Below are 23,665 nucleotides of genomic sequence, written 5' to 3'. Positions count from 1 at the left end.
TTTATGTTAAACATGCACGTACATTGATAGCATGTCTTCAATGGTTTTGTTTAGGCGCTCTCTAAATCTATTGGTTTGTGGATGGCAGACGGTTGACTTCCAACGAGCCGTTCCACTTAGCTGCAAGACTTGATCTAGAAGTGCAGCCGTGAATGCGGTTCCTCGGTATGCTATTACGACAGTTGGTGCGCCATGTCGGAACACGGCATGCTCAATGAAAAAGCGAGCCAGGTCGGCTGCTGTGCTTCTCTGGATTGCCTCTGTTTCAGCGTAACGTGTGAGATAGTCGGTTGAGATGATAGCAAAGCGATTCCCTGCGGTAGAAGTAGGAAGTGGGCCCAAAATATTCATTCCGACTTGATCAAATGGTCTTCGAGGAACCTGGACGGTTTGTAGGAGGCCGGCTGACTTCATCGGAGACGACTTGCGCCTCTCGCAGTCGAGACAAGTGCGAACGTGATGTCTCACGGCCGTGGTAAGTCTCGGGCACAAGTACCTTTGCTGCACTCTGGCCAAAGTTCACGTGTAGTCGAAGTGACCAGAAGTGACTTTGCTTTGACAGGCTTGAAGTACTTCCGTACGAAGAGCTGCAGTAATGACGAGTAGATAGGGGGACCCAGTCGAACAAAAATTTTCTTTTGTAAAGGACTCTGGCGCGTAAACAAAACGATAAAAGTGCTCTTGCGAAAACTCTAGGCGGTTTCGGTTTGGCAGATCTTCCCTCTAAGTAATGAATTAGTTCAAGTAACTCGGGGTCTTCCCGCCGTTGTTGCGCGATGGCGGATGTGTCCAGAACACAAAGAAATGCTGAGTCTTCTTCTTCGGGCGGAGCAGGCGACACTCTCGACGATCTAGACAGGCAGTCAGCATTCGTATGTCGTTCCCCCGCCTTGAACATGACAGTAATGTGAAACTCTTGAAGCCTCAGGCTGCAACGCGCCAGTCGTCCAGAAGGATCTTCAAGGTTCGTCAACCAACATAGTGAGTGGTAGTCGCTGATAACATTGAAGGGGCGGCCATACAAATATGGGCGATATTTTATAACCACCCATACCACGGCCAGGCATTTCTTTCTCAGTTGTAGAGTATTTAGCCTCTGTGGGTTAGAGTGTCCGACTTCCATAGGCAAGCACTCTTTCTGTTTTCTCTGGCCGCTGCACAAGAACAGCTCCCAAGCCAATAGAATAGAATAGAATTTATTGATAGGAAAGACAGAGAGGTCAACCTGAGCTAGTGCGCTCTAGTCTGCTACTCTGCACTGGGGAAGAGGGAAGGGGATTTAAAGTGATGTGATAGATAATGATGATGATGATAAGAGAAGTGGTGAGTGCTTATGTACATGACACAGTTGTCTTACTAGAGCCGCTCGTCGAGCTTGGTGTCCTGCAGAAACTTCAACAGTATTTTTGTTGCATGCATTGAAATTGCAGTATCAGGCCATGGGCTGAGGATAGCTTCCTCCGACAGTGGTTGCCTGCCAACGCTGGCTAGGAAACTTTCTAACGTCCTTCGTTCCAGTATATATGCTGCGCAGTCGCACAGAACGTGTTGGAGTGTTTCAGGCATCTGGCAGGGCTGTTCGATTGGCTGATGAGGTGCGCGTAGCGACGGGTGAAAGCAACGCCGAGCCGAATCCTGTGTAGCAATGATGTTTTGCTCCGTGTAAGTTTCGGGGGCATACAGAATTTACCGTCTGGGTCAATCATATGTAGACGTCTGTGAATGTTGTCATAGGGGGCTCTGTAAGCCTTTGTAAGGCCCTGCATGAGTGCTTTGATTATGGAGTTGGTGTCAGGTCGCGAGTAGGCAATCCGTACTTCATCAGACGAAGAGGAGACCGATCTTGCCTCACTGTCAGCGAGTTCATTGCCAAAAACGCCACAATGACTAGGCACCCACTGAAAAGTGATCACGTGGCCACTTAACCCGGCGCTGTGATGAAGTTCGACGATTTCGAGTACGTGCAGGTAGGATGGTCCTTTCTTTAAAATGCATTTTAGCGCCTGTAGCGCAGATTTGGCATCGCACAATATCGGCCATTTATGAGGTGTCTGCGTTCTCATAAAACAGACAGCCTCCCTTACTTCCGCAAGTTCCGCAGCCGTAGATGTCGATTTGTGGTCTAATCGAAGTCGTCGAGTAATTCCAAGTTGTGGGATGACAAACGCGGCCGTTGTAGCAGATGTCCCACTATATAATGTAAATATATGGGACAGGCTGAGCTGTTTCAAGCCAATAGAGGAAACGTGAGATTTCTTCATAATTTCGGGTATCTGAAGCCTCACTAGTGGTCTTCGCAATGTCCATGGAGGTGTCGCGGGGATATCGGCGGCCTGGAATCTTGCAGGTATAATGCTTGCGTGACATGCAATAGCTTTAGAAAAACCAGTCAGGGTTGGTGCTTGGAGGTGTTGACAGTGGATGGTGTGAGTGTCTGCTTAACAGGCGAAGATAGATTCGCACAGGTTCACAAGACCTGTATATGTCGATTGGACAAGCCCGTGTTTCCGCTATTGTTCCCTTAGTTGACGTGCAGCGTGGCAAGCCAAGACATATCCGTAGTGCTTGTGCCTGAAGGCTCTCCAGCGTGCGTATACAAGACGACCCCATGTTAGATAACACAGGCATGCTGTTTGAAGTTTGAAGTTTATTACAATTTTGACAATACAAGATTGTCATGGCGCCGGAGCAAAAGGCGTGACTATACACGCCTGACTAGGCCCCTGGCGCCACGAGCACAGCAGGCAACAGTGCAAAAAAAATATATACATATATACACATAATACACACATATACATACTTATATATACGAATGTTACAATTATACATACAAGAAATCATTGCAACGCAATCAGTGTAAATAATGAAAATGAAGAAATAAAGTGCGTACAGAAAGATACAGGAAGGCCAAAAGGCCACATGGGAACAAAAAGTCTTGCAACGCATGAAATTGCATATCAGTCGAAAAAACAGGAAGTAAATTACAAAAAACAGGTGTCATTTGTTGGAAAAATACAGTTTTGATTTCTTTCTGAACATTGAAATGGTTGAGGAATCTTGCATGATATCAAATAAAGCATGCTCATAATTAAGTAAATTAGGAATCTGCCACTGTAAAAGCTGATTGCCGTAGTTTGTTCTAGTTTTTACCTTAATAAAATTCCTAGCTCTTAAGGTGTAGTTAGTTGTGGTATTAGTATATATAGAAAAAAAGTTCTCACGATTACTTATGAATTCTAAAAAAGCTTTTTCGGATAACTTTTGTTTATACAAACTAGCGACACTCAAAATACTGTCCTGGTGAAAGTACTCAGAGGTATGTTCGTACATCGATAGGTTATTAATAATACGAACACACTTCTTCTGCATTCGGAATAGAGTTTCCAAGTTAGCCTTAGAAGTGACGCCCCAGATAAGTAGACAATAGTGGAGTCTAGAATGGATAGTAGAAAAGTATAACTGACGTTTAAGTTTTAAAGGTAACAGCGTGCGATGCTTATTGAGCATACCAATTAATTGTGCTATGCTACTTTTAATATAACTTACGTGATGCGTCCACCGTAGATTTTCATGGAAGAGTACACCCAAGAACTTGTACTGGGAAACCCTTTCAAGTGGTTGTGATTGAAATATTAAAGAAGATGCGAACTTAACTGGTTTGTTAATAGGAGTAAAAACAATATACTTTGTTTTTTTAACATTTAGGCTCAACTGATTAGCCGATAGCCACACTGAAAGGGAATTTAACCAGTTGTTAATAAGAGGAATTAGAGTAGAGATGTTATCAGAGGAGAAAAAACGTTTGTATCGTCGGCATATAATACAATATCGGGTGTTCCTGGTATTGCCACGATATCATTGATATAAAGAAGGAAAATCGTAGGACCTATAATAGAACCCTGCGGGACGCCGTACCTAATGTCTGCTAAATCTGATTTTATGCTGTTGATTTCCACAAATTGGGAGCGGTGCGATAGATAGCTACGCAGTAAGTCTAAAGCAATGCCTCTAATTCCATAAAAGGGTAATTTAGAAAAAAGTATGTAATGTTTAATTGAATCAAATGCTTTATTAAAGTCTAAAAATAAGCCTATCGTGTATTGTTGGTTTTCTATATTGGTAAAAATTTTATCACGTATTTCAAGTAACGCAGATTCAGTGGATTTGCCCCTTTGAAAGCCATACTGATTCGGGGATATAAGGTTATGCTTTTGCATGTGTCCAGTTATTCTAGAATTTAAGGCTTTTTCAATAAGTTTTGAAAAAACTGGAAGTATTGATATCGGCCGGTAATTACTGATGCAATCAGTTGCGCCACCTTTATGCAAGACGACGATCCTAGCAATTTTCATGTTATCCGGAAATGTGCCTGTAGAAAACACAATATTTGTTATGTCACAAAGAACACTGCATAATAAATCCGCGACTGCTTTAATTGGTGCTATTTTAATACCGTCATAACCACAAGAAGAGCTGTTCTTTAAATTGCTAATAATGTGTGCTATTTCTGTAGGTGTAACAGGACGAAGATACATAGTATTTTGCAAACTGGTGTTAATATAGTCCTTAAAGTTGTTGCTAACTTCTGAGTCAAAGGAGCCAAAGCACAAGAACTGCTGATTGAATACTTCCGCGAGGGATTTACCACTTAGCACTCTATCGCCGTACGTAAGTTCCTGGGGAATGCTATTTTTTGTGTGCCGTAATAGGTCCTTTAGAGTTCGCCAAGTTTTCTTAGGATCATAAAGAATGTCCGTAAATTTGTTAGCGTAGTAATCAACTGTAGCGTATGTAGCCCATAAATAGTGCCTGGTGCACTTGGAGGAAACTTCGCTCAGAGGGACCCCATCTCAGTCCTGATATTACACGAGAACATGTATGAAGTTGGTCAGTTTAGCCTAGTCAGTTTAGGAACATGTTCGGTCCAAGAAAGACTGCGGTCTATTATCACGCCAAGAAATCTGTGGTGGGTGACTAAAGGGGGCGCCGTTCCGTCGACAACGATTGGATAATGTGACATTGATTTGCGCCTGAAAGCCATGACTGCACACTTAGTTGCTGAGAGTTACAAGCCTCTACGGTGCAAGTACTGCGCCGTTATGGTAGCCGCACGTTGAAGCCTTGCACGCACTTCTGGACGTGTGACCCCAGATGACCAGATACAGACATCATGCGCGTACGTACTGATACGCGCTGTTTCAGGTAGCTCGTCTGCAAGGCCCACCAGTATGATATTGAACAATATTGGGCTAAGGACACCGCCCGGCGGAACACTCTTGCGAACGTCATGTCTATCAGTCTCGCCATCTGAAGTAGACATGAAAATGTTGCGGCCACTGAGGTAACTCTGCAGCCATGCGTACATCCGGCCACCAACTCCAATATCCTCAAGAGCCCGAAGAATCGAATGGTGGAAGACCTTGTCATAGGCGCTTTTGATATCCAGAAATATTGCGCATACCAGATGACGGCGTCTCTTTTCCTGTTGAACAGAAGATACTAGGTCGATCACACCGTCAATGAACGATCGGCCTCTTCTGAATCCATTGATAAAATCAGGAAGTCCGCCACTTTTCTCGTGTAGCCATTCCAGTCTGCTCTGTACCATCTGCTCTATCACTTTACCGACACAGCTTGCCAAGGCTATTGGCGGACAATGTGAGAGATCATGTGGGCATTTCCCATGTTTTAGCAAAGCCACAAGACGACTGCACTTCCAGTGATTAGGCACAGTTGCTGTGTCCCACGTAGAGTTGTAGAGCGTCAGGAGAATTTCTCGACCTTCTACTCTAAGATGACAAATCGCGGAATATGTAATTCCGTCTGGTCCTGGGCAAGTTGACCGGCGGGAAGTAGATATCGCAGCGTCGAGCTCGTGCATAGTAAAAGGCGCGTCTAGACGGTGATCGCTAGATGGTGGGAAAGTCAGTCGTAACTGTGTTGATATATCGTTAGATGAGCTCACAAGTAATTTGCAGAAGTCATCGGTGACCTCAACTTCACGCCGGCCTTGCCGTATGGCCACAGCGCTGAACGGGTGAAGCTGTTGAGGAGGCGAGAGAAGGCTTCGCACAATTTTCCAAATTCTAGAGAGAGGTTTTCTCGGATCCAGAGAGCCACAGAATGATCTCCAGCGTTGTTTGTCAAGCTTGTCAAGGTGGCGCAGGACATGACGCTGAGCCCGGCGTGATTCAGTGACGTCTAATGGTGATTTGGTCCATCTGTGTTTCCGTTCTGCTCGACGCCGTATCGCGCGAAGTCGCTCGTACTGGTCATCAATAGGTGATCTAGGTAAAGGTGCGCTGAGCTGTCTTGTTGTGTCGCGTAAAGTTGTCGCGATGACATCTTTAATATTGGCTGCTGCTTGGATGGCTTGACATGCGGTGTTCACAGATTCTCGGAATGTTGGCCAATCGATAGAACGCTCAGTGTGCTGAGCTGGGGGATGGAACCATTTCAACTGAATATATGATGGTAGGCGGTCACTTCCATGGGTCTTGAGATCAGTACACGATCGTGTAGCAGACAGGAGGCTTTTTGAAACAAACGCAATGTCAAGACAACTGCTGTAGTAAGAGCCTCGAAGGTATCTTGGCGAGCCATCATTGATCACCCTCAAGCCTTGACTAAGCATGAAGTCAGCCAAGTCTCTACCGCGGGCGTCCGTCGAAGCAGAGCCCCACATAGGATAGTGGGCATTAATGTCGCCGATGACTATATGCGGACCCGGACAAGTTTTCAGTATGGACAGCAAATATGAACACTCTATGCTCGTTGTTGGGGCAAACGTACTCGTTGGAAGCGTGTGCAGGAATGTCTTTACGAAGGCACGTTAACTTCCGACGAACAAAAGTGAGCACATTGCTTAAATTGTGGTTACTCGTTGACCACAGTGGCACAAATCCAGATACGCGCAGTAAAGACGTCATGTTTGGTTCACATATTACAGCCACGGGAAACTGGTATTTGAACATCCATTGCCGAAAGTCTGCGAGGCGGCCTCGTAGGCCTCTGGCATTCCACTGCATTATTGCAGATCTTCGTAATTGGTTTTCAAAAGATAGCGCCACGATGTTTTATTGCAGAGCCGCAAGGAGCGGTTCCAAAGCATCTAGAACATGTAGCGCGGTCTTAGCAACCGGCTTTTGTAGTCCGCAGAGAAGTGAACGCATCGTAGTTGTCAGGTGTTTCAGCATACTTCGTACATTTTCATTTTCTGTCTTATCATTCTCAACCACCTTTGCAGATACATCACCCGACGCATTCAAGCCTGTTTGTCTGGATGGGAGCGACGGTCAGTCAATGTCAGAGTCGGTAGGCGGAAGCGTCGTTTTATGCTGCGCATGTGCTTCACGTGCTCCTGCCGAAGAAGGTAGGTCGGGCCCGCATCTTGATCGCAGAAGCAAAATTCGCAAGCGAGGAGTTTGCCTTGTAGCCGATGGTCCATCTGTTCGGGAAATACTCTTGTCTTGCTGTCGTCTGTGTCGCGATCGGCGTCTGCGGCGGCGTATCGATGTAGCAGCCTGTCTGTGAGTGGAGTTGTCCCGCACCATCTTTCGAAGCACTGACATTTCGTCCTTGATTTTCTGGCAGTCCTTTGATGTCGCTTCATGTGGACTGGCGTAATTAGGACATTTTAGGGCAGTAGCATCGCAGCTATCATTTTGATGGGTCCCTCCACACCGTTGACATGTTACGCCGCCCTTGCAAGCTGCGCTTACGTGTCCTATTTTGAAAAACTTCCGAAACTACACCAGTTTTGGCACGTAAGGGCGCACACGGTGTCTTACGTATCCTACTTTTACGTAGTCAGGGGCCCTATAACGTAAAACTATTCCAATATGGTTCTATTCCAATCTCCTGACGTCAAAATTGCGTAACCACCGACGCATGCACTGGGCGGTCACCCGCAGTGTTGTCTGAACAGACCAATCAAACACTCTCCTCGTTCATAGGAGGTCACTTTTGTTTGCTTGAAAAGCGAATAACATTGCCTACACTGAGCGGCTTGTCGTATCTAATTGGCTGACAAGAGGCGAGGAGCATGCTCAAGTGGAGAGGGATTCGCTGGGGCAGAGCCAGGGCACTGAAAATCGATAACCGGATGAAGAGGGTGGTGCCGGCGTCTGCGATTGGTCGGCTTTCCCTTACTTAGCTTGTGGTGGGTGGTCGAAAATCACGGCGGCATGCAACGGATGTTTAAGAATGACGCTAAAATTGACCCTCAGCAAAGAAGAGTTGGCCGAATGGGGTGGTAAACGTGCCGGAAGTGCTCGAAAACGTTACACGGCCACGCAAGAAGCCTTATTATACGCAAATACACCCATGCTGTCCGGCAGGTGTGAGTAGCCAGCGTCTCCGCGATCGGCGGCAGCCATCTTTTATTCCTTTCGGAACCGGACAGCCTGCGGCTATTCCGAAGAAAATTCAGTTTTGTTCGGCATATTAATGCATCTTTATCGCGTACACGTCACTTTGACGCGGTGAGATTGTGCGGTCTTGTGACGTCGCGTGACAGGCAGGTGAAGTGGATGCACCCCGAAAACTTTTTACCAATAGCCGAGGGCTAATGGCGAAAAGGGGTCGAATCAGAAATAACTGTTTTTCTTTTTTCTGTCAAATCATGCATAATCAGTGTGTACACATCATATCAGATGGGGAACTATCGCGGTTTTCGTGACGTCGCGTGACAGACAGGTGAAGTGGGGGTGGTCGAAAAATGTTTTCCACCAATCGTGGAGGGCTGATAGCAGAGTAGGAATGGAAAAGTTTGGAATAGTTTTACGTTATAACGCCCCAGGTAATGTTTCAGAGTCAAAGACTATTTTAATACACCGGGATTGACCGAAGCGGTGAATCTGCACTATTGGTGCGGTGGAATTCAAAAGCCTCTCGAGGTCAGTGTCTGCGATTTCTTGGTCCACGTGAGAGATAACGCCAGTTGAGGTTCCTTTTTCATGCGCAAAGAAGTAGTGCACTGGGATGTTTCCTAGTAGTGTGGTAGCCTTTAGCGTATCCAGAATTGACATATTGTTAACGTCAACCGAGAAGATGTTCCTCCGTGCTTTAATTCTGATCTCGCTGACTTGGCCTGGCGCAATTCGCTCAATGTACTCTGTTAAGCTCCGCCTGTTCAAGGTATTCAGATTGTCGGTAGCTGTGGTAGGGACGTAAGCAACGGTAAATTATTGCTTACCAGTGTCCTGCCTGGGCAACGATTCACTGTCTGTTGATGTCCTCCTGAGTTTTCTCTTCAAACGGCGACCCACGGCAAGTGTGAAATCGTTGTCCGATTCCATTTCTTCAACCATTCAGCTGTCGGAAGATTCAAGGGCGACAGTGGAAGGGCCAGTGCGGTCCCTTGTCTTCGCTGCGGCCAGTGGTGGACGACCAGGGTCAAACGCTTGGTTGGGATTCCTATAGCCCCATCCCGGAGGATCACGTTGTGCCCTTTGACAGCCTCTGATGTCGAAAAACGTCCGAGACACAGGAAAATGAAGAGACCACAGCTATAGGCGTTCTTCTTCCGAGGCACTTCTCAACATTTCTGGCATCGGCGTGGAGCAACGTAGGAGCGGTCTCATCAAAGTGAGCAAGCATTCGATCTATCTGGAGACGTTGCCGCAAGTCGTTGAATGCACTTTGCTCTTCGTTGCCCCATACAAAAGCAACGTCGCTTCTCGTCAGGCAGTTAATGGCGACGCAATGCGAGCAAGGTCAGCAATAAACCGCCGGTAATAGGCGCAGAGGCCGTGGAAGCGCCTGACAGTCTTTTTATCGGATGGTACGGAAACTGTGCGACGGCGGCAATTTTTTTAGGAACCGGGCGGACACCTGCGTGGCTCATGACGTGACCAAGAAACTGTAGTTCCGCGAAGCCAAAGTGGCACTTCTCCGGCTTCAGGGTGAGGCCGGCGGACCGTATGGACAGCAGAACCGCTTCAAGCCGTTCGAGGTGTTCTTCAAACGTTGCGGAGAACACGATGACGTCGTCGAGAGACATTAAGCAGGTTTTCCACTTCAGACCCGAAAGCACGGTATCCATGAGGCGTTAGAACGTAGCAGGGCCAGAGCACAAGCCGAAAAGGAAGACCTTAAATTCGTATAGGCCGTCTGGCGTCACGAAATAAGTTTTTTCACGGTGTCTGGGGTCTGCTTCAATTTGCCAATATCCGATTTTTAAGTCCAATGAAGAGAAGTAACGTGCGTGTCGAAGCCTGTCGAGTGAATGATCTATACGGGGAAGCGGGTACACGTCCTTCTTTGTCACCTAATTCAGTTTTTGGTAGTCCGCCCAGAAACGAAAGCTGCCGTCTGTTTTCTTGACTAGAACTACATGAGATCCTCAAAGACTCGTTGATGGTTGGATCACGTCGTCTTCAAATATTTTTGTCACTTGTTGTATGGCTGCACGTTCTCCGGGGGCCACACAATAAGGATTTTGGTGGATTTGTCTTGTCGTATCTTCTGTAATTATTCAGTGCTTTGTTTGAGGCGTCCGACTGACACTGTACGTCGAAGCAAAGTAGTCGTTGAACTTTGCCAATAGCGTAAGAAGCCGTTCTCGTTCGTGCTGCGACAAAGCAGTGATGACGTCAAGTACAGGAGCGGGGTATTGCATAGGTGCTTCTTCAAGTAGTGAACTGCAGCCGCGAACATCCGAAACACCGTCAAAATAAGCCAATGCCGTGCCCTCGAGAGGGTGCCGTCGCTCTGTCCTAAAATTTGTTAGCAACAGGTTCGTGCACCCGTCGGTGACATTTTCGATTCAAATATTTGCAGCATCCAGGAAGAACGATGAAAGCGGCCACGAACGAACAAACCCCGATTTTCATTCTAGCAGTAAATCTTCCAGTAGGAATCAGAAATTGGCCGCCTGCCGTCCTTATGTGAGGTCCCGTCCATAGCATCTTTACTTTTTTCCGGTGGAGGACGAGTTCCTAACTTACTACAGAGAAGTCGACATCAGTGTCGACTAACGCTGTCACCGGCTGCCTATCCACGAAAACATCAATGTCGGCGCTCACAATTTCTTCGGTGCTTATCGGCTTCACGTCGTTCTGCAGCGACAGTGTTGGGGGCTTATTATTTTCTTACGGCAGACCTGCAACCTTACCACCAGAGATCGCCGCCTTCAGTTTCCCTGACGGGGGCTGGGCGACCTTCTTCATCGGAGGTCAGCAAAAGCACGTCTACGAGGTGAAGCCATCTGCCATGGCGGGGTTGGGGAGCGCGATCGACGGCCGAAATCGGACCGATCATTGGGCACGAATTCGACACTCGGGTGTGCTATTGGAAGTGCCTCAAAAGCAGCGTTGTCACGGCGTAGCATGGCGTTGTCATTTGCACGTCGAGCATAGGACCACGGACGAAGGGGTCGAAATGATGTGTCACGATGCCAGCAATGACGGGAAATATTTATGGCGCCTCCGCAGTAAAAACAGAGTGAGTGCCTATTTACAGTGCGCCATACGACAGTTCTCAGAAATTGCGGGCGTCCCGTAGGGTCGTTTTGCGGCGTTGACGAAGGCGCAGCAAACGACGGCTGGCGTTATGACGGCAGCCGCATAACGACTGCGCGCCTCGAAGCCTCCTTTTGCGGCGGCGACCGAGGAGCGGCTGTAGGAGTGTGGTGACACACGCGACAATGTGTCAGCGTCTTCATGCTTGTGGCCGGACTTGTCAACGATAGTGACGTCAATTTCTTGTAGCCGCAAGCTCCACAGTGCCAGTCGTCCTGAAGGATCGCGTATGTTTGCCAACGAACATACAGCATGGGGGTCAGTCACCACTTTGAAAGGAGGGCCGTAGAAATAAGGGCGAAACTTCGTGATCGCCCACACAACCGCGAGACACTCTTTTTCTGTGGTAGAGTAGTTCGCCTCGGCACTGGACCGCAAACTCCTAGCACTCTTTTATTGACGTCTTGACGCTGGACGAGTACTGCGCCGAGACCGATGTTACTGGCGTCAGTCTGTACCTTGGTGTCAGCGTCGTCGCCAAATTGTGCCAGGACGGGTGCTCACTGCATTTGTTGTCGTAGTTCAGCGAAAGCCGCTCATTGGTCCAGGCGAATGGCGTGTCATCCCTTGTAACGCGAGTCAGGGGTTGCGCTATCTGCCAGAAGACTTCAAAGAAACGGCGATAATACCCACACAAGCCTAGGAAACGCCGCACGGCCTTCCTGTAGGCCTGAGGAGGAAAAGCGGTTACCGCGGCAAGCTTATCGGGATCGGGTCGGACTGCTCTAGCGCTTACGACAAGAGATCGCGTCCGCATCGCGTCTACCGTGCTCCGACGGCCTCTGCACTCATCAGGTGCGTGCGTATACCGCCGTTGCGGTGCTCTCTCCAGCCATCAGCGCCCCTTCAGCTCCACCAGAAGACCACCCTCCAGTGGCTTCGTTGTCACCGCCAGCGCGTGTACAGCGTTACTACGCTCCGCATCCTGCCAGACTCATTTGCTACTACTGTGGCTATCGAGGGCACTTCTCCCAATTTTGTCGAAGGCGTCAATAAGATGAGCAACATGGCTACGCTCCCGAGGAATGTACAAGCGTCCATCCAGCATTGGGCTATCAGCGCACGTCTTACCGCCTCCTCTTATCACCGGTCACCTTCTTCTTCCTACCCTACTGATATGCCTGTGAATTCTCGTGCGTGTCGCCGCAGGTCGCCGTCTACACGTCGTCGTTCGGTGTTACCTCTCCGACCCGCTTCTCATGTCATGAACGCCCCCTCGGAAAACTCCCCGATGCAGTTTCAGGAGGGGAAATTGCATCCAGTGGACAGCCTACAATTCCTCCTGAGCGACCGTCCAACTTGTTGACAGTGTTTGTACACTGTGTATACGTCGAAGCTCTAGTTGATACAGGCGCTGCCATATCGATTATTTGTGCTGACGTTTGTTTCCGCCTCCAAAAATTGACCACGTCTTGCGGCGGCCCTTCTCTTCCTGCCGCGACCAACGCTATTATTCGTCCAATCCCGCAATGCACTGTTTGTGTGTTCATCGACGGCTTGTTCATTGACGGTGTTCTTCGTCACCACATTGATTTTGTGGCATTTCATGAGTACCAAGGAACTTATCTTAGGGCGCGACTTATCTTTCGTGTCCGCTTCTATCTCTTGTCGTCAGGGCCTCATACAACTGGATGCCACAGGCACTTCTCTTCCTAACTATTAAGAATGCATTCGTCTCGTCACCTCCTCGGATTACGTTCTTTCGCCATCTAGAGAAGTGATTATAAGTAGGTGTCAACTCCTGAAATATTGTGGATAGCAACGTACTCATTCTGCATTACGGCCATACCCTGTCTCGAGGGATTCTGATTACCCCTGGCCTTATTCGCTTCTCTGAGGGGTCTGCATTGCTTAGCACTTTAAACCAAACTCCCGAACTCCAACTGTTGCCTGGTGTATCAACTGTCGCTTGCGCTGTTGACACTCATCCCGCTGCAATTGTCACACTTTCGATAGTGCCACCTGAGTCAAGTTCGCCGCCAAGTAATGCCTCTTTCACACCATTGTTGGCAACCATAAGCCCTGACCTAACGCCTGCCGAGAGTCAAGATCTGCTCTCAATATGGAACAAACACCATTCCTTGTTCGACATCAATTCGCCCGTCCACAGTATCCCTGCCACCGCTACTCACCGCATGGAGACTGATGGCTCCCGCATTGTTCAACGGTGCCCATATCCCATGTCTCTTACAGTGCGCGATATCATCAAGGAAAACGTATCATACATGCTTAGACGAAATGTCATACGTCCTTCCTCGAGTCCCCTGTTGTTCTAGTGCAGAAGAAAGACGGCTCAGTTCGTTTTTGCGTCGATTACCGTGCGCTGAACAAAATCACGCGCACAGATGTTTACCCCCTACCACAGATCAACGATGCACAAGATTCGCTCCACGTCGCCAAATATTTTTCTAGCCTTGACCTTAGATCAGGCTACTGGCAAATACTCACGTCCGAATCTGACAAAGAAGAAACGGTGTTTGCTACCCCTGATGGGGTCTACGAGTTCAATGTGATGCCTTTTGGACTCTGCAAATCGCCTGTCACCTTCGAGCGCATGAGCGATAATGTCTTGCGTTGTTTGAAATGGAAAAGCTCTCTGTGCTATCTCAGCGGCATGGTATTGTTTTCAATCACGTTCTCACAATATTTGCAACGTCTTGATGAAGTCCTTGCCTGTCTTAAAAACTCTCGCCTGCAGCTATACAAAAAAGATGCAGTATCGCCAGCAACACCATCAAAGTTCTGGGGCACTTGGCCAGCCCAGAGGTTATTTGGACGGACCCTGAGAAGCTTGCTGCTGTCCTGGAATATTGCCGTCCGCTGCGTCAAAAAGACCTGCAGCGTTTTCCCGGTTTTGCTTCTTAATTCCAGTGCTTCATGCGCAACTTCGCTGCGCTTGCGTCCCCGCTCCATCAATTCCTCGATAGTAATGCGCCCTTCCTCTGGCCTGACGAATGTGAACGTGCTTTCCAGGTTTTGAAACATGCCCTGACGTCACACCCAGTACTACGCCACTTCTATGCGAGCGTGCCCAGCATCCTTCACAGTGACGCTAGCAGTCATGGTCTGGGTGCCATTCTACTGCAACGTGACAACACGTTCCGCGAACCAGTCATTGCTTACGCTAGTCGTACACTAACCACAACTGAGAATTACACCGTAACCAAGCAGGATTGCCTTGCTCTTGTTTAGGCAGCGCAAAAATTTTGCCCACATCTTCTCGGCTGCCATTCTACATTCGTTACCGACCATAACACCTTGTGCTAGTTCTCATCGCTAAATAATTTATCGGGTCGCCTTGGTCTCTGGGTGCTTCGCTTACAGGAGTACTACGTCGATGTCACCTACAGGGCTGGAAACAAGCATCAAAATGCTGATGCTCTACCTCGCTACCCTCTGCCAAGCTATGACAATTTACCATCGCGTCTCCGTACTATTGTACGTCCCGAGTCCTCTTCAGCAACTTTACCCATCGCAACCCTTGATTCGCTAAGACCCAACAACACATCTGTCCTTCTGTCCAACCGTCGTGCCGACCCATACTGCCGAACTATTCTTCAAAGGATGGAAGGTTCTTCGTTACCTCCGAACGCCCGAATTTGCCGACAACTTAATTATTTCAAGCTGCACAACGGGGTTTTACATCGCTACTCTTATCATGTCGATGGCAACAAATGGGTCCCGGTCGTACCACGTTCTCTGCAACGTGAGGTGCTCGAAGCCTTTCACGATTCTCCGACGGCCGGTCATCTAGACTACCACAAGCCTAAACACAGAATATGAAGTCGCTTCTCCTGGCCTGGCTTGTCTTCAGCCGCTGCGAAGTACGTTGCATCCTGCGTTCATTGTCAAAGCCGCAAATGTCCGACGACAGCTCCTTCTGGCTCTTTACAACCTCTGCCTTGTCCCGCCTCGCCTTTCGAAGTACTCGGAATAGACTTGTACGGTCCTCTTCACACGACCTCGCATGACAATCATTGGATTGTAACCACCGTAGACCATCTAACACGCTACGCGGATACAGCTTCTTTACCATCGGCGACTGCGTGCTGAAGTCGCCGATTTCTTTCTACACAACATTTTCTTACTCCATGGTGTGTTCTCCTCAGCGACCACGGCAGAGTCTTCCTCTCTTCTATCTTTATCGAAGTTCTGCGCGCCTCTAACACAATTCACAAGACGACTTCCAGTTACCATCCGCAGGCCAACGGCTTGACAGAGCGTTTTCATCGTACCCTCTCAGAAATGACTGCGAAGTACCTCCGCCCCGACCACATGAACTGGGATGCAATCCTGCCGTTCGTGACATTCGCCTATAACACGGCTAACGTACCACCGGCTTTTCGCCTTTTTTCCTCGCCTATGGCCGCTCGCCAAGTTTCGTTCTTGATGTATCAATCATTTCTACTCCTGTACCCCCCGCAGCTCCTTTCTCGGAACAGCTTCTGTCTCTCCTCGCGCACTGCCGTCGCCTCGCCCTCCTTAACACCGGCATCTCCCAGGACGCTCGCAAGTCTTGTTACGACTGGACTCACCGTGCTGTGACTTTTTCTCCTGGTGACGAAGTTCTTTGGACTCCTGTGCGCATTCCCGGCTTTTGCGAAAAGTCTCTCACACGTTTTATTGGACATTACACGGTCATTGAGCAGACACCCCCTGTCAATTACCGCTTTTCGCCCCTTTGAACGCAGTCCATTTAACGTTGCCCTCAGACAGACATAGTGCATGTCTCTCGCTTAAAACCATATACTCGACGCATTTCATAATACTTCCGCGCAGCCAGGCGGCCGCTTCTACAGCGCAAGGGAATTAGTGAGCTTAACACATGCCTGACGTTCAACTTCATCATCTCCACATATCATCTTCCATTGTACATCTTCTTGTACAGCTTGATCCTTGTCGTAGTAGCACGAGCTCCGCTGTAATAAAGTGGCTCCTTACAATATCATTTCAAATGTATCGCAACATAGAATCTGCGTGATCAACTATATACATTGCGTTGATGAAAAAAATTTCAAGTGCCCGAAGACGTTATAGGACGGCAAGGTTTCTAACAGAGCCGTCATGTAGGGGCAATGCTTTAAAGTGTGTGATTTAATTACAATGTGCTTTTGGTTTGACTGCTCAAAATAAACAGCTTCGCTGGAAAAGAGGTTGTGATTCTGCATTCACACAAGTCGGCAGTGTTTCTTTTTGTTATTATTATTTAAAGTAAGGGCCATTCCTTTCACAAAATGCTTCACGTGCTAACGCATTCCACTCATTGGTGGTCAGAGGAATAAGGAAGTGCTTGAGAAGACTGATGTGTGCGAAGTAGGTTGTAAGGGTGTGAGCTTGCGTATGTCTGTCTACAAGCTCGTTGGACTTAGAGGGCCTCTCATAGCAAATTTTGGTCATGCGCTGGAAGTTGTTCGTGTCCTCTAGGGAGTGTTCTGTAAGAATTTTCGAAAATAGTTCATTAATAGTAGAAATATAACTATTTCAAGTGTCACTAACCCATGGTTTCCGAAGGTGAGCGTCACCGCCACCATAGACGATCTCTCCACTTGCCCGTCTAGCCTCCGCAACCAAAATTTCTTCCCTGCGTCCTCACATATCGGAGCCGAAGGATCGCTTGGCGAATACGTCATGGTCCCCACCTCTTTTTTTTCTCGCTCTCTAGCGCTTCCGCTGAGTGGCGCACTTCCGCTGACGGTCTCGCGCGCAAGCTGTTGCGTTTGTTTCGTTTCGCGCAACGGACGATTTTGTGCGCCGTGCACGAGGATACCTTATTGGCGGTATGACTCAGTGGTAAAATCACGAGCTCTGAGGCAGACGCGAGAGGATGAAAGAGCTTCATCGCGGCGCTGGAACAAGAAAAAAATTGCGTAGTTTCGTTCTCCGAGCGCGACTGCACGAAGTGGGAACAAGCAGACAGAACGGAAGCACACATCTCTTGCTACGGCACGAAGTAAGACGTAAATGCGCAGCTATTTGGTTTATACGTTTTATTATTTTTCTAAGCTTTAATTTGCCTATTGAAGTAACGGATCAAAAACAAATAACTGATGTCTTGAAAAATTGTCGAAGTCACGTGTCACTGCGAGTGACGTCGCAACACTGCCATAAACGTAACGTAGGCGCAGTTGTGCGATTGACGTCGACTGTCCGGCTCGGAGCGCGGCGCCCGCGAGGGCAAATTGCGTCTGGTTCGAAGTTTAAGCTCTTTCTGTGGCGTGTAGGGGTGTAATACTTAGCAGACACGATCGTTAGCGCGCATTTTATGCACTGCGCTTGTAAACTCAATATGGCCAGACCTGGTGAGGGGCTCTTTAAGCTTCGAGGCGAATGTTAAGTTTACGGAAATAAAGTGAGTGCTTAAGTGTACGGAAATAAAGCGAGCTCTTAACATAGTAAGAACTGTTCATCTTTACTTTAAGTCAGAGATGTCGTTAGTAGTCATGAATGTTGATGTTTAGACTTTCTTCTAGTAACCGCTGAAGACGAACAGTTTTCCATCGCACCCATTCTAGTTCCCTAAATACTTTATGAGATGTGGGTCCTAACGGTACGCGCAGTTTCTAATATTGGTTTTATTAAATAGTGATTGGCCAATAGTTCAGGGTGTACGTGCAGTTTTTAGTTAGTGCCATAAAAATTCAAGCATTTTAGAGGCAGAAGAGCAGGTTTTCTTAATATGGCTCGACTACATTAGTTTCTAGTGTGCATCATATTCCTCGTGGTCTAACGTGTCGACTGTAGAAAACAGGTCCTCTAGTGTTCACAGGACTGACACTTGATGACTTGGTTGCCCACCGACATCACTAATGATGAACTTCTTCCCAACAGTAACAAATATAACCTTTAGAGGCATAACCGTAGTGGGAAGAGGGGTGGTGGTGTCCTGATTGCTGTAAAAACCTGCATTTCATCCTTTCTAGTAGACACAAATTGCCCTGCTAAAAGAGTTTGGGTCGCATGCGCAACAGCCTCTACCCGTGTCCGAGTGGGTACATGTTATCGGCCGCCCGACGCTGACCACTCGTTTCTCGATGTACTACGTGAACGCATTACATGTGCTACTCAACAATGTTCCACGGTTGCAGTTTATCTCCCGCGAGACTTTAATTTCGCACTTATTGATTGGCCAAATCTGTCATCATCATGCCGCTCCTCTGGTGAATTTATTAGCTTAACACTAGATTACAATCTAACCAAGACAGTCGATCAACACACCCGTGGTGCCAACATCCTAGATTTCGTATTAACTACCTCACCTGAAACCGCCGGGCCTATTGCTTACATTGATGGCTTGAGCGATCACAAAATTCTTCAATTCGACATTAATATTCCACAAACTTTCTATCGGGCTCAGACTAAAAGTATTAGAGATTACAATAGAGCCGGCTATAAAATATTAATGCTGAATTGGCTATTTTTCTTAGTGAAGAGTTTCTGCCTTTTTTTAAAATTCAATATCGGTAAATGACAGCTGGGAACATTTTGAGCAAAAATTAACAGCTCTGGTAGAAACTTTCGTGCCAAAAATCGTTATAGCAAATGATAGATCTAATCCTTGGTTTACTAAGCACCTTCGAACATTAAGAAAGAAGAAGAAGCGTCTGTATCGGGCGGCCACAAGAGACAATCAAGCCTCATCTTGGGCAGCATGCAGTGATTTTCTAAAATTTTACTGCAAAGAGCTACGCGCAGCCAAAGACAAATATTTCTCACGTGATCAGCCATCTCTTTTAATCAATAATCCCAGAAAATTCTGGCAAGTCATACCACCACAATATTGTGCTACATGATGACGGCGAAAGCCCTTTGTCTGACGCTGATTGTCCAGTAGCGTTTAACAATTTTTTCACATCTGTTTTTACACAGAAAGACTGTTCCACTGTTCCCATAGTTCCCGACTTTGAATATTCTTTTATGGAACCAATAAATATTACAGCAGGTGCCCCCCCCCCCATTTCGTCTTTAATAAATAATCTGAAATTATCCACATCTTCCGGTATAGACAATATCAACTCAAAAATAGTAAAAAATACCGTTACAATATCAAGCCAAATTTTGTGTCATATTTTTAGGAAATCCTTATCATCTGGCGAACTACGCCTGGACTGGAAAATCGCAAAGGTTATCCCTGTATTCAAAGGGGATAACAAGTACTCTCCAAGAAATTACCGTCCCATCTCATTAACATGCATCTGCTGTAAACTACTGGAACATATCATAGCATCGCATATCTACCGCCATTTAGAATCAAACGACTGTTTTTATTTTAACCAGCATGGATTCAGAAAAGGCATATCTTGTGAAACTCAGTTGCTCGAATTTACAACAGAATTACATTCCAGCATGAATAACAAACAACAGACTGGCTGTGTATTCTTAGATTTTTCGAAAGCATTTGATCGTGTCGCTCATTGTTGCCTCATCTCAAAAATATCTGCTCTGCGACTGGATTCATTAACCTTATCTTGGCTCCGAAACTTTCTCTCCTTGCGGCAACAGTTCGCTGCTGTTAATAACCACTCATCGCTTATTTCTGACGTTACTTCTGTCTGGCGTACCGCAAGGCAGTGTCCTTGGTCCTCTTCTTTTCTTAATTTTCATTAATGACCTTCCACAAAGCATATCATCGCACATAAGACTTTTCGCAGACGATTGCATTTTATACCGTACGATAAAAATATCTGATGACCATTTAGTATTGCAGAACGACCTTAACCTTGCCAGTCCCTGGTGCAGTACATGGCAGATGACCCTGAACCGAGGCAAATGTAAAGCTATGTCCTTCCCGCGAAAACATTCAAACTATCGCTTTTCTTACGTCCTAAATAACACCGCCGTACCTCCAACATTGTCCTACAAGTACCTTGGCATTGAACTTACAACTCATCTTTCTTGGAGTACACACATAACAGCTATCTGCGCGAGAGCTTCAAAAGCTCTGGGTTATCTTCGACAGAACTTGCGTAAATCCCCTGCTACAGTTCATAAATTAACATATCAGGCTTTTGTTCGCCGACAGTTAGAATCTGCGTCATCAGTATGGTCATCACATCAAAATTATTTAGTTGCTATGCTAGAATCAATTCAAAACAAAGCATCGCGCTTCATCACAAGCAACTACGACTGAACTTGCAGCGTAACTAAGACTAAAGCAGATATTTCGCTCCAGCCACTGCAATCTCGTCGCACGATAAGCCTTCTTTGCCTTTTCCATAGATACGTCCATGGTAATCGACCTCATGTGTTGCCGCTTGAAGTACCAGCGCGCACGTCACGTCGCCTTAACAATAGCCATAGTTTCATGGGCATATTCGACAATACACTGTCATTTAACGCATCAGCACTGCCACGTGCGATAACCGTATGGAACAGTCTTCCTGATAACATTGCGTGCTTAACAAATCGTGACGCCTTTCGCGAAGTATGGCAAAGCTTCCTGTACAAACATTCTATAAGGCTGTTATTGACCTGCTTTCCTTCCCTGTTTTCCGCACTTGTATTTTTGTATTTTTTGTGTATATGAGTATATTACTGTGTTTACGCTGTCTAAAGCTTAGCCTAGACAAACATGTCTTGAACTTTGCTTTGCTTATCTTGTGACTGCCTGTATTGATATTTACAGTGTTTACTCCTGTTAAAACACTTTTCACCCCCATTATCCAATGCCCTTAAATGGACCTGTAAGGTATAATAAATAAAAATTAAAAATAAAAAATAACAACGTGCACTGTGTCTTCTCGTTAAAATGATTGAGCGCGAACATCACGTCTTCACAGTGAGGTGCGATACAAGGGCCTGGTGTTCAGGACCGGCATCGTCACGGGGGCTTCAGACAAGTAAGCAGTCTCGTCTAATAAAGAAGTTGAAGGAGTCACTTAAATTTCACTGAATGGCTCTCATGCATGTCTTAATACTGCGATGCGCAACCTTTAATACTGTTCAGCCCATACGCTGGACTTACCATACCTAGATGTAAACACGTCAATGTTTCTTTTTTGAGGCTACACAACTGCCATTAGGAAAAGCATACAGCAAACGGTTGAGTTCATGTGGCTGAGGAGTTCTATAGAGATTGATACAGTACCAGTGGAACCCACGACGATGATGGAAGAGATAATATTTTAGAGGAATCTCAAATCCCGCACGTAATGCCGGAAGAAGTAAAGAAACCCTTGGGAACTATGCAAAGGGGGAAGGCAGCTGGGGAGAATGAGGTAACAGCAGATTTGTTGAAGGATGGTGGGCAGATTGTTCTATAAAAACTGGCGACCCTGTATACGCAATGCCACATGACCTCGAGCATACTGAAATCTTGGAAGAATGCTAACGTAATCCTAATCCATCAGAAAGGGGGCGCCAAAGACTTGAAAAATTATAGACCGATCAGCTTACTGTCCGTTGCCTACAAAGTATTTACTAACGTAATCGCAAATAGATTGAGGAACACCTTAGACTTCTCTCAACCAAAGGATCAGGCAGGATTTTGTAAAGGCTACTCAAATATAAACCATATTCACACTATCAATCAGGTATTAGAGAAATGGGCGGAATATAACCAACCCTTATATATAGCTTTAATTGATTAACAGAAAGCGTTTGATTCAGTCGAAACTTCAGGAGTCATGCAGGCATTACGGAATCAGGGTGTAGACGAGCCGTATGTAAAAATACTGAGAGACATCTATAGCGGCTCCACAGCCACCGTAGTCCTTCATAAAGTAAGCAACAAAATTCCAATAAAGAAAGGCGTCAGGCAGGGAGATACGATCTCTCCAATGCTATTCACAGTATGTTTAGAGGAGGTATTCAAAGACCTGGATTGGGAAGAATTGGGGATAAGAACTAATAAAGAATACCTTAGTAACTTGCGATTCGCTGATGATATTGCCTTGCTTAGTAACTCGTGGGCAGTGTTGCCAGATCGCTCCAACCACAGGTAGCCAGTTTCGCCTCCGCAGCAGCCCAAATCTAGCGAAAAGCGAAACTTTTGGGTAGCCCAAAAGTTGCCAAAAAGCTTTGTCTTTTTGTGGTCATGTCTTAAGCATATTGAATTAATTTTCGGCAAGAATACCTACATATTAATTTTGCCACGCATGACCACGCATGACCTCCACGCGCATGGTGAAACGGAGGCCAATGCGGCGAGGAAAACGGATGCTCCACAAGCGTACGAAGTGCAGAAACGCACGCATGCAGGCAAATTTAGGATAAGGCAAATGCGGTATTCCTTGCAAACGCACTGTTTTATTTTTCCCAGAGCACCAAGAAATCACGAAAAGAACAAATAAATAGCACCGCGCAATAAACGCGCTAAGCAATCGCATGCATTCAGACGTTCAGTATTATTAATAGCTTAGAGCTCATGATAATTTCGGTTAACACCACACAATGCACTAAACAAAAAACTACAAAAAATTGCAAGACCAAGTCATGCGGCTGGTACAAAATCTAGTACGATATATAGACATAAGAAAGTATGCTATCATTAAACATCACAAGCTTATTGCTAGGTGGAACTGCTTGGTCCGTACGAGATATCAAAGCTGAAACAGGAGCAAAATTCTTGGCCCGGTTTAAAATCCTTGCAGCAGCCTCCGTTCCTGGCCAGGTCAAACTTCAGATGGAAGAGCGCTACCAATATCTCGTTCGACATTCTATTTCGAAGGCCGGTTTTAATGAGTGAGACCTGGCTGAACACTCGTTCGACGGCGGCGTTTGATGCGGATAGTGATAGCAAAGAGAGGAGGAGAGTTTGGTGTGTAGGGAATGGATGGCTGCGGTGGCTGTAGGTGATTCTAGCGTGCTTTTCATTTGTGATAAAGTATTTTTACTTTTTTTACGCAGGAAAAAGATGCAGTCCAAAAATAGCCAAATACCCAAAAGAAAAATTCTGACGCCAATTGGGACAAAAAGTAGCCCAATTTGGCTATTAATAGCCCAATCTGGCAACCCTGCTCAGTGGACCAATTGAAATGCATGCTCACTCACCCGGAGAGGCAAAGCAAAAGGGTGGGTCTAAATGTTAATCTGCAGAAAACTAAAGTAATGTTTAATTGTCTCGGAAGAGAACAGCAGTTTCCAATAGGTAGCGAGGCACTGGAAGTGGTAAGGGAACACATCTACTTAGGGCACGTAGTGCCCGC

At 46.6% G+C, this 23,665-nt stretch overlaps 1 protein-coding gene across 1 annotated transcript in view; it reads left to right on the top strand.

Annotated features, from left to right (window-relative positions):
• LOC142576620 (uncharacterized) overlaps positions 1-23,665 on the top strand; it is a 181,330-nt gene that overhangs the window by 87,317 nt on the left and 70,348 nt on the right. The window contains exon 9 of the mRNA XM_075686823.1: positions 21,299-21,358. Within this exon, the coding sequence (XP_075542938.1) occupies positions 21,299-21,358 (60 nt within the window). The remainder of the gene's footprint in view (positions 1-21,298; positions 21,359-23,665) is intronic.

Source organism: Dermacentor variabilis, chromosome 3 (genome assembly GCF_050947875.1).
Source record: "Dermacentor variabilis isolate Ectoservices chromosome 3, ASM5094787v1, whole genome shotgun sequence".
Taxonomy (NCBI): domain Eukaryota; kingdom Metazoa; phylum Arthropoda; class Arachnida; order Ixodida; family Ixodidae; genus Dermacentor; species Dermacentor variabilis.
The sequence above is the reverse complement of the archived record's forward strand: the minus strand, read 5'-3'. Positions and strand labels throughout refer to the sequence as shown.